This window comes from Canis lupus, chromosome 2, assembly GCF_048164855.1.
Source record: "Canis lupus baileyi chromosome 2, mCanLup2.hap1, whole genome shotgun sequence".
Lineage (NCBI taxonomy): Eukaryota > Metazoa > Chordata > Mammalia > Carnivora > Canidae > Canis > Canis lupus.
Window position 1 is genome coordinate 32,358,894 of NC_132839.1, and position 11,040 is coordinate 32,369,933.

The following is an 11,040-nucleotide window of genomic DNA, read 5'->3' on the forward strand; positions in this document are numbered from 1 at the left end:
ATAGCTAACATGGCTCAAGATTCCTACTCTTCTGAATCTTCCCTTAAGAGGAGATTGGATATTCACTCTGTTAGGGATATCCTTGGTAATAGTTTTCACTTTAATTTCCTAACTGGAAGGACAGATAGAGTCAGAAATATCATCCCTGGAAATCCTTTTTGAATTAAGTGTGTAAAGGAGATAGTTTTAGAATTGTCAGAACAATAAAAATGAGTGAGAAAATTGTCTGAAACTTGAGAAAAGATGGTCTTATTGCAAGAGTAGAGCTTTATTGCAAGATGTAATTATTAGCATCTTTGGGAAAGCATCTAATATATCTGATTTTTTGGACAATTTTCTGAAAGACTTTGATTAAATTAAGAGCATCACATATAAAAGCTAAACTTTACTAGAAGCCCAGGAACATGGGCTTGTGACATCCTAGTAATTTTATTCAGATACTCCCTTCTTATACTCAGACTAACAGTGTTATCCAGTGGCAAATCTTTCCTATAAAGTTTATTTACTAAGGGGCTATATTTATATTTTTAAAATTATATTAGAAATTAAAATAGAACTTAAAAATATATATATTATTTTAAAATAAGTATAATAAATACATTTCTTCTTAGCACAAATAATGTATTTTTATTTTAAATAACTATAATCTCAAAATAATGTGAAGAGTTTGTCTAGCTAAAAAGTCTGTTAACTAGAAACAAATATGTGAACTGTTTTTTGGGAAAAGTTACCCCTCATTCACAGCTTTGAAACATAATTTGACACCTCTTTATGATAAATTCATCTGAAGTGTTGCTTTAATGAGAGGGTTAGAGAAGCTCTCCTTATGTTTCATGGGGAGGAATTCATATTGTTGATTTTTCATTGAGTTTGAGATTTTTACATTCACCAAATGCTCATAACCTTTTTGATGACATCCTTGAAGGCCTGTTTTACTTGTTTATTCCTTAAAGTGTAAATGAATGGGTTCAATAAAGGGGCAACTGAGGTATTGAGCACAGCTACCCCCTTATTGAAGGCAACTCCTTCTTTGGCTGAGGGTTTTATATACATGAAGATGCAGCTGCCATAAGAAAGGGCAATGACAATCATGTGGGAAAAACATGTGGAAAAGGCCTTTTTCCTTTGCTGAGCAGATGGGATCTTGAGGATGGTCCAGATGATGCTTGTGTAGGAGAGAATCACCAGCACCAGGGTGACCACCAACGTCACAGCTGCTAAGATAAAGTCAACCAGCTCTAAGAGTCTTGTGTCTGAGCAAGATATTTCTAGCAGGGGTCCGTAGTCACAATAATAATGATTCAGTATGTTGGAGGCACAGAAATCCAGCTGACTGGTCAGGATGATTGGGGATATGATGATTAGAAATCCAGCCAACCAAGAGAAGAAAACCAGCTGAATGCAGACTCTGTTGCTCATAATGGTCATGTAATGCAGGGGTTTGCATATAGCCACATAGCGGTCATAGGACATGGCAGCCAGAAGGTAAAACTCTGTGGCTCCAAAGAAGATGGCAAAGAAATACTGAGTGAAGCAGCCAGCAAAGCTAATGCTCTTGTTGCCAGTTGTGATGCTGAACAGCAGCCTAGGAGTAAAGGTGGTTGTAAAGGAAATTTCTAGGAAGGAGAAATTCCGGAGGAAGAAATACATGGGAGTCTGGAGGTGTGAGTCCAGTAGTGTAAGTGTGATGATTGTGAGGTTTCCAATGATGCTGAATATGTAGGTGAGGAAGAGAAATAGAAAGACTACAAATTGGATCTCTGGGATTTCTGTTAGTCCCAGGAGAATGAATTCTGTCAGAAGGGTTTGGTTTTTCATTGCTAACATTTGCTGCCTATAAAAGTACAAAGGAAAGAAGTCAGTGATGAGAATGGAAGAGGAGCTACATTTAGGAGTAGCTAAGCCTTTTCATTGAATTGGTTCAAATATCTACTTTCTGTCCGCTTGACTCAAGTGAGAGTTTCTATTGCACAGAGAGTGTCTTTTCACAAGAATTATTTTTAAAAAGTTCTCATGGAGAGGGTGCGTGGGCAGCTAAGTTTCTGACTTTGATTTTGGCTCAGGTCATGATCTCAGGGTCGTGGGATTGAGTTGCACATGGGTCTCCAGGTCAATTTCTTTCTGACTCTTGAAAATACAAACAAGTCACAAACATTTTTATTTTACTATTCTTTACAATAAAAAGCATTTAGTATATTGTTTTACTTGGTTATAACTATGATAATAATGAATAATAACTGTTGTGGGGCACCTGGATGGTTTAGTCAGTTAGGTGTGCAACTCTTGACTTTGACTCAGGTCATGATCTCAGGGTTGTGAGATTGAGCTCCACCTTGGGCTCCCCACTGGGCATGGAGCCTGCTTAAGAGTCTCTTTCCCTCTCGCTCTGCCCCTCCCTCCTCTAAAAAATTGAGGACTTAATAGGTGCCCAACCTTATCATTATTTTATTTGATTCTCACAAGACAGGTGCTATTACTATCTCCATCTTGCAGATGAGGTTTGGAGCAGTTGATAAATTGTTCCGAATCCCTCAGCTAGTGTATTGTAGAGCAGAATTCTAGCCCACTGTTGCCTGATCCATAGTCTGCACACTCAACTGCCAGGTAGTGCTGATTTCCCATCTTCATCCAGGGGCAGAACAATTACAACTATTATCTGAATCTTACAGATCAGACAATCCGCATTAGTGATCCTATGAGGATAATAGTGGTGATTATGATGAAACTGAGGTTGGGAAAGTTTTAGTGATTTGGCCAAATATATACAGCCAACAAATTCTTCTATTCTAAAATACACATGGATCAGAACTGCATCTTTATTTTTTAACATATTTATTAAACAGTGATTGTGTATTCTTTAGAAAACTTCTGTATATTTATATTTTGTCTCTACATTGACTTTGATTTTTTCTACTAGTATTTTCTTAATTTCTACCTTTAAGCAATGGCTCTTAACTAGTTTTCCCCTCCCTTCTCCAGGCTCTAATGTCTCTGTCTCTGGCTGCACTTTCTCCTAAATACATTTTTCAGAAGTTGTTTGCCAGCTTTAGTTTCTAAATGAGTGAAATAATCCTGTCTTACATCTATCTCATGGTGCCTCTTAAATGGCTATTCCTAGGCCTGAATTCTTATTTCATTTTTAGTCCCATATTTTTAACTCTCTATAATACATTATCTTTTGGGCATATTCTGCTCAAATTAAACTTAATATTTTAAAATATATCTCAGCATCATTTTTCACTATGATGAAACCTATTTAAAATTCCAAACTCCTTGATAGGCTTTTTGGTAAATGTCAAGAAATTTACTTTTGAAAAACTAACTCTTAAAAGTCATTTAATAAGCGTTGGTTCTCTTGCTTTTTCCCTGCTTTTAAGGTACTTAAAAAGCAGTCTATTTTTGGAAAGATGTCATATATGCATAAAGTAGAAAATGGCTAATTCCTGAATAGAATGCATCATTATGTTAATTATTATTTTTAAAATATTATTTTATAAAAACTTAGTTCTGTCACCCCCAAGTTTTCTATCAGAAGCTAGTTGAACAAGTTCTCTTTCGAGAGTATTGATCTATATTTAATTTCCTGTATATTTAACCATACACATCCCAAAGGAAATTTTTAGTATTGTCAGGCAAACTTTTAATTGGAAGATACTTCATACATTGATCTTGAAAGACATGTGGCTCAAGCTACCAGAGTCTTTCTCTGTTTCTGTAGTCAGGACACTATAGAAATGAAACTTTATCTCTTCTTCTACTTCCAGCAGATCTTATGCAAGAGGAGAGAGAAAATTAGTAAATTGAGTCCAATTGCTAAGCACTATTATCTGAGTAACACAACCTGAATAGACAGAGTATAATTAGTACTCGTGAGATGCTTTATGGAATTATAAAAAATTGTGGTAAAAAACACGGAACATAAAACTTACTATCTTAGCCATTTCTAAGTTCAGTAATGTTAATTATATTCACTTTGATTTGCAACAGATCTCCAGAATTTATCTCGTAAAACAAACTCTGTACTCGTTAAACAACTCCTCTTTCCACCTCCCTCCTACCCCTGGTAAGCACCATTCTATGTTCAATTTTTATGAATCTCACTACTTTAGTTAGCTCATATAAGTAAAATCATACAATATTTGTCTCTTTGTGACTTGGTATAATATTCTCAAGGCATTTCCTTCTTTTTAAAGGCTGAATAATATTCCATTGCATATACATATCACATTTTGTTTACCCATTCATCTGTTGATGAATGTTTTTGTTGCTTCTGTTTTGGTTATTGTGAATAATGCTTCTATGAACACGAGTGTGCAAATATTCAAGATCCTGTTTTAAAAAAATTCTTGCTTTCAGTACTTTTGCCTATATAGCCAGCAGCCTATCTTGCTGAATCATATGGTAACTCTATTTCTAGTTTTTTGAGGAACCAATGTACTGTTTTCCATAGTGGCTGTATTCTATTTGAATTTTTACACCAAAATGAATATCTGGGGCAGCCCAGGTGGCTCAGCGGTTTAGTGCCACCTTCAGCCCAGGGCATGATCCTGGAGACTTGGGATCAAGTCCCATGTCGGACTCCCTGTATGGAGCTTGATTCTCCCTCTGCCTGTGTCTCTGCCTCTCTCTCTCTCTCTCTCTCTCTCGTCTCTCATGAATAAATAAATAAAATCTTTAAAAAAAGAAAATTAACTTAAAAAAACAAAAGACAAAATGAATATCTAAATATCTGTGACACAACATAAATGCAGAGAGATGCCTAATTCTAAGATAAAAATTAAATAAATGCTTTTTATTCAGGCATTATCTATTTTATCTTTTACATGTATATATCACCTTTACAAAAATAGACTATAAATTCCTTAAGATCAGGGAAGGACAGAAGAACCAACACTTCCTGAATGACTCTAGTACTGGTTTATGCTAGGCTCATCATAAATATATTTATGGTATATGTTTGGTATTTATTTTGGTATTCTTTTATTTCCCAACAACAGTGGCAAAAACATACAGTATGATCAAAATAGGTAGTTGTTACAAAAAATGAAAAAAAGATCCTGCTCTTTTTTTTCTCTTTATCTCCCTTAGTTTATTCTCTATTTACCCTTTTATCTTTGGCAATTTGCCACATATATTGTATACTTTTTCTTGCCTTGTTTTGGTCTAGTAACTGATAGGAACTTTCCAGAGCCAGTTCAGGGTAAAGTCGCTTGAATACATAAATTGTTACCATTTCCTTCACTATTCCACTGATGAATGGTCACTAAGTCATAAATATTACCTGGTTCTGCTGGGATTTTGAGTGGAGACCCAGGCCTCTATCAGCAAGGTTGTATTTTGAGATTTTCCTTTTTCATAGTTGGTGCTCTTCCATCACCAAATAATAAAAATATGTATTTCTTCTATTTGTAATTGAAATTTGAAATTACTTAATGAGTTAAGGTTTGTTTGGGCACAGAACTCCCAGTGCTTAGTTTTCAGGATACTGAGCTGTCTGTCACGGAAAGAAAGAGAAACTTCAGACATCAAATGATTTCAAGGGAGAGCTTTCAGGAACTACTTAAAATGCTTACCACTGACTCTCAGAGAGAAGTGTTCATGTGCACCTGGACTCCTCCATCCTATCTCTCTAAGCCTCCTGGATAAGCTGAGTCACTTTTCTTGCCATACAAGTATAGCCTCAATGCAGAATCAGGAAAAGGGCTATCAGATTACTTGGTCATAATCTTTTCCAGAAAGTTCAGCGATTTTCCCAAGAAAAGCCTTGAATGTCTAGAATCCTGTGGGTGTCTTAATATTCTGATATTCTAAGTTTCCTGAAATAAAGAAATCCTAAGCCCTTGGGATCCTAAACCCTGTACTGCTGAGCTGTGTGCCTATCTGGAACACCAGAGAGCCATCTTTGCTGTTGTCTCCGAGAATATCATAATCTCAAGGATGTGTGAAAAAGGTCATGCCATCCAATGATGTGAATGACTAGGCTCTTGTACTTCCTAACTATGAATTTCTGGTCTTTGATGAATAGCTTAGTTATCATTACAAGACATCACATTTATGTTCCACTTAAGTTCTGTAATAAATCTACTTCAATAATATTACAAATCATTGTAGCATTGTTTGTTGTTGTAAAAAGTTGGAAATAATCTAAATTTCCACCAGTAAGGAAAGGACAGAATAATTTTGGCACATGCAAACTACAAAATGTGACAAACCAATAAAAGCAAGATGGAAATATTGTATATCAACTAACTGGAATTTATTTATTTATTTATTTATTTATTTATTTATTTGAACTCACTTGGAAAGATATATTTGGTATGGTGCTATGTGAACAAAGAAAGCTGCTGAACTGTAGTATATTTTATGATCCCACTGGGTAAAAAAAGACATTTTTATATCTATGTATCTTATATCTTATATAAAACTATTTTTATGTGCATAGTCACGTAGATCTGGGACAATAAATTTAGACAGTATTGCCTTTATGAAGTTAGATGGGGGAAGTGAGGGACATATGGGGAGCTATCTTCTTTTCCTTTATACTTGTCTATATTGTATAAATGCTATAAGTTACTTTTGAAAACTGAAGTATAGTTGACATACAATTTGATATTAGTTTCATATACAAAATAATGAATTGACAATTCTATACATTACCCAGTGCTCACCACAGTAAATATAGTTAACGATCTGTCACCATATAATGTTATTTCAACATTACTGGCTATATTTCCATGCTATGCTTTTCAAACCCATGACTTTTTAATTTAATTTTTAAAAAGATTTTATTTATTTATTCATGAGAGACACACAGAGAAAGAGGCAGAGACATAGGCAGAGGGAGAAGCAGGCTCCATGCAGGGAGCCCAATGTGGGACTCGATCCCCGACCCTGGCAGGTGCTTAACTGCTGAGCCACCCAGGTGTCCCTGATTTATTTATTTTTTAAGTGGAAGTTTGAACCTTTTAATCCCCTTCACCTATTTTACCCATCCTATCACCCCTCCCCTCTGGCAACCATCAGTTTTTTCTCTATTTATGAGTCTGTTACTGTTTGCTTGTTTTTAAATGTAAGTGAATCATGAGATATTTGTTTTTGTCTCACTGACTTATTTTACTTAGCGTGATATTCTGTAAAACCATCAACAAAATGAATAGGCAACCTACTGAATGTGAAAAGTTACATTTTAATAAAAAAAACACAGTTACATGATTTCATGCTCCATAAGCTCAAAGAGTTAACATTGGTATAATTATAAACTGAGAATATACTTACACTTAACTTTCAGGGCAAGTTCTGCAGGGTATTACCCATATATGTCCATGGGATGAATCACAATTAGAAGTCTGATGTGAGTGAATGGTGGCATAAAACTGAAATTGTTGGTTTTCTCACCACTACTTATTGACCTAATTATTCACAAAAGTTCCCAAACTTATGAAAATTTAATAGGAAAAATCCTACTCATCCTGCTTTATATCAGCTTAGCTGTCATTTGCCACTTCTTCATTCCACCATAATTTAAAATACACCCTGGCCTCACACCCTTGAGATGTGATTTATTTACATTAAGCATACTTAAGTAGTAATATTCAGAGCATCCTCATTCAAAGTCTTATTTCTTCTCTTCTGACTTGTTTGAGGATGAGTATGTGTGGCTTGTGATTTTATAACATACTGAAGTGTATTTTAAATGTTCTATTCAGAAGAGACCTCAGCATGATCAGTTAAAGAAGGAAATCAAAGATCCCAGGAGGCCAACCTTCAGAGCACACTAATGAACCCTCTTTTCTTGGGAACTCTGGAATTGAACTTCTAATAAGGAGTTGGGGAAGAAATCCAAAGGGACTCTGAGGAAGTTAACAGGAGACTGTCGGTGTAGTACAAAAGCCACGTGGGAACCAAGTAATGATAATGATTAATAACAGGAAATAGAAAACAACTTTTTTTTTTTTAAACAGCATGTTTTTTGAGAAGTTTGCTATATGCTGGGCATAATGCTAAAGATACCTTTGTTATATTTAATGATGACTGCTTCAATTTCCTCCGTGGTTATTGGCCTGTTCAGGTTTTCTATTTCTTCCAGTTCCAGTTTTGGTAGTTTGTGGTTTTCCAGAAATGCGTCCATTTTTTTCTAAATTGCCTAATTTATTGGCACATAGCTGTTCTTAAGATGTTTTTAAAATCATTTGTATTTCCTTGGTGTTGGTGGTGATCTCTCCTTTCTCATTCATGATTTTATTGAGTCTTCTCTCTCTTCTTTTCAATAAGGCTGGCTAATGGTTTATCTATCTTATTAATTCTTTCAAAGAACCAACTCCTGACGTTGTTGATCTGTTCCACAGTTCTTCTGGTCTCGATTTCATTGAGTTTTGCTCGAATCTTAATTAACTCTCCTTTTTTTTAGCTCCTTTAGGTGTAAGGTTAGTTTTGTATTTGAGTTCTTTCCAGTTTTTGGGTGGCTGCTTCTATTGCAATGTATTTCCCTCTCAGGACTGCTTTTGCTGTATCCCAAAGGTTTAGTTTGTATGTTTGTTTGTTTGAATTGCTTGGATTAATAGACAGCAACACTTTCTTTATTTTTTATAAAATTATTTTTATTGGTGTTCAATTTGCCAACATATAGAATAACACCCAGTGCTCATCCCTTCAAGTGCCACGTAGGTGCCCGCCACCCAGTCACCCCCACCCCCTGCACACCTCCCCTTCCACCACCCCTAGTTCATTTCCCAGAGATAGGAGTCTTTCATGTTCTGTCTCCCTTTCTGATATTTCCCACTTATTTTTTCTCTTTTCCCCTTTATTCCCTTTCACTATTTTTTATATTCCCCAAATGAATGAGAACATATAATGTTTGTCCTTCTCTGATTGACTTATTTCACTCAGCATAACACCCTCCAGTTCCATCCACGTTGAAGCAAATGTTGGGTATTTGTCATTTCTAATGGCTGAGTAATATTCCATTGTATACATAAACCACATCTTCTTTATCCATTCATCTTTCGATGGACACTAGGGCTCCTTCCACAGTTTGGCTATTGTTATGTGTCTGTTTTTGTGCCAGTACCACACTGTCTTGATGACCACAGCTTTGTAGTACAACCTGAAATCTGGCATTGTGATGCCCCCAGCTATGGTTTTCTTCTTTAAAATTCCCCTGGCTATTCGAGATCTTTTCTGATTCCACACAAATCTTAAAATAATTTGTTCTAACTCTCTGAAGAAAGTCCATGGTATTTTGATAGGGATTGTATTAAACATGTAAATTGCCATGGGTAACATTGACTTTTTCACAATATTAATTCTTCTAATCCATGAGCATGTAATATTTTTCCATCTCTGTGTCTTCCTCAATTTCTTTCAGAAGTGTTCTATAGTTTTTAGGGTATAGATCCTTTACTTCTTTGGTTAGGTTTATTCCTAGGTATCTTATGCTTTTGGGTGCAATTGTAAATGGGATTGACTCCTTAATTTCTCTTTCTTCAGTCTCATTGTTCGTGTATAGAAATGCCACTGATTTCTGGGCATTGATTTTCTTTTTTTTTGCCTTTGGGCATTGATTTTCTATCCTGCCACGCTACCAAATTGCTGTATGAGTTCTAGCATTCTTGGGGTGGAGGCTTTTGGGTTTCTATGTAGAGTATCATGTCATCGGTGACGAGGGAGAGTTTTACTTCTTCTTTGCCCATTTGAATGCCTTTAATGTCTTTTTGTTGTCTGATTGCTGAGGCTAGGACTTCCAGTACTATGGTGAATAGCAGTGGTGAGAGTGGACATCCCTGTCTTGTTCCTGATCTTAGGGGAAAGGCTCCCAGTGCTTCCCCATTGAGAATGATATTTGCTGTGGGCTTTTTGTAGATGGCTTTTCAGATGTTGAGGAATGTTCCTTCTATCCCTACACTCTGAAGAGTTTTGATCAGGAATGGATGCTGTATTTTGTCAAATGCTTTCTCTGCATCTATTGAGAGGATCCTATGGTTCTTGTTTTTTCTTTTGCTGATGTGATGAATCACATTGATTGTTTATCGAATGTTGAACCAGCCTTGCATCCTGGGGATAAATCCCACTTGGTCATGGTGAATAATCCTCTTAATGTATTGTTGTATCCTATTGGCTAGTATCTTGCTGAGAATTTTTGCATCCATGTTCATGAGGGATATTGGTTTGTAATTCTCCTTTTTGGTGGGGTCTTTGTCTGGTTTTGGAATAAAAGTGATGCTGGCCTCATAGAGTGAGTTTGGAAGTACTCCATCTCTTTCTATCTTTCCGAACAGCTTTAGTAGAATAGGTATGGTTTCTTCTTTAACCGTTTGATAGAATCCCACTGGGAAGCCATCTGGCCCTGGACTTTTGTGTCTTGGGAGGTATTTGATGACTGCTTCAATTTCCTCCATAGTGATCGGCCTGTTGAAGTTTTCTATTTCTTCCAGTTCCAGTTTTGGTAATTTGTGGCTTTCCAGAAATGCGTCCATTTCTTTGAGATTGCCTAATTTATTGGCGTATAGCTGCTATAATAAGTTTTTAAGATTGTTTGTATTTCCTTGGTGTTGGTAGTGATCTCTCTTTTCTCATTCATGATTTTATTAATTTGATTCTTCTCTCTCTTCTTTTTAATAAGGTTGGCTAATGGTTTATCTATCTTTTTAATTCAAAGAACCAACTCCTGGTTTTGTTGATCTGTTTCTCAGTTCTTCTGGTCTCTATTTCATTGAGTTTGTTCTAATGTTCAGTAACTCTCTTCTTCTGCTGGATGAAGGTTTTATTTGCTGTTCCTTCTCCAGCTCCTTTAGGTGCAAGTTTAGCTTTTGCATTTGAGTTCTTTCCAATTTTTGGATGGATGCTTGTATTGTGATATATTTACTCTTCAGGGAAGGGAGAAGAAATGGGTAGGAAATATCTGAATGGGAGACAGAACATGAAGACTCCTAACTCTGGGAAACGAACTAGGGGTGGTGGAAAGGGAGGAGGGCAGGGGGTGGGGGTGAATGCGTGATGGGCACTGAGGGGGGCACTTGATGGGATGAGCACTGGGTGTTATTC

The 11,040-nt window shown here is 36.2% G+C and overlaps 1 protein-coding gene across 1 annotated transcript; it reads right to left on the minus strand.

The window, feature by feature from the left end:
* Window positions 1-885: 885 nt before the first annotated feature.
* Window positions 886-1,827, minus strand: LOC140609984 (olfactory receptor 6C4-like). Its single transcript, XM_072785382.1, has one exon. It carries the CDS (start codon window positions 1,825-1,827, stop codon window positions 886-888), a length of 942 nt encoding a protein of 313 aa, XP_072641483.1.
* Between the last annotated feature and the right edge of the window lie 9,213 nt (window positions 1,828-11,040).

Bases quoted from the DNA above. Each gene is read 5' to 3' on its own strand.
- LOC140609984 (XM_072785382.1), bottom strand. From the start codon at position 1,827: ATGTTAGCAATGAAAAACCAAACCCTTCTGACAGAATTCATTCTCCTG.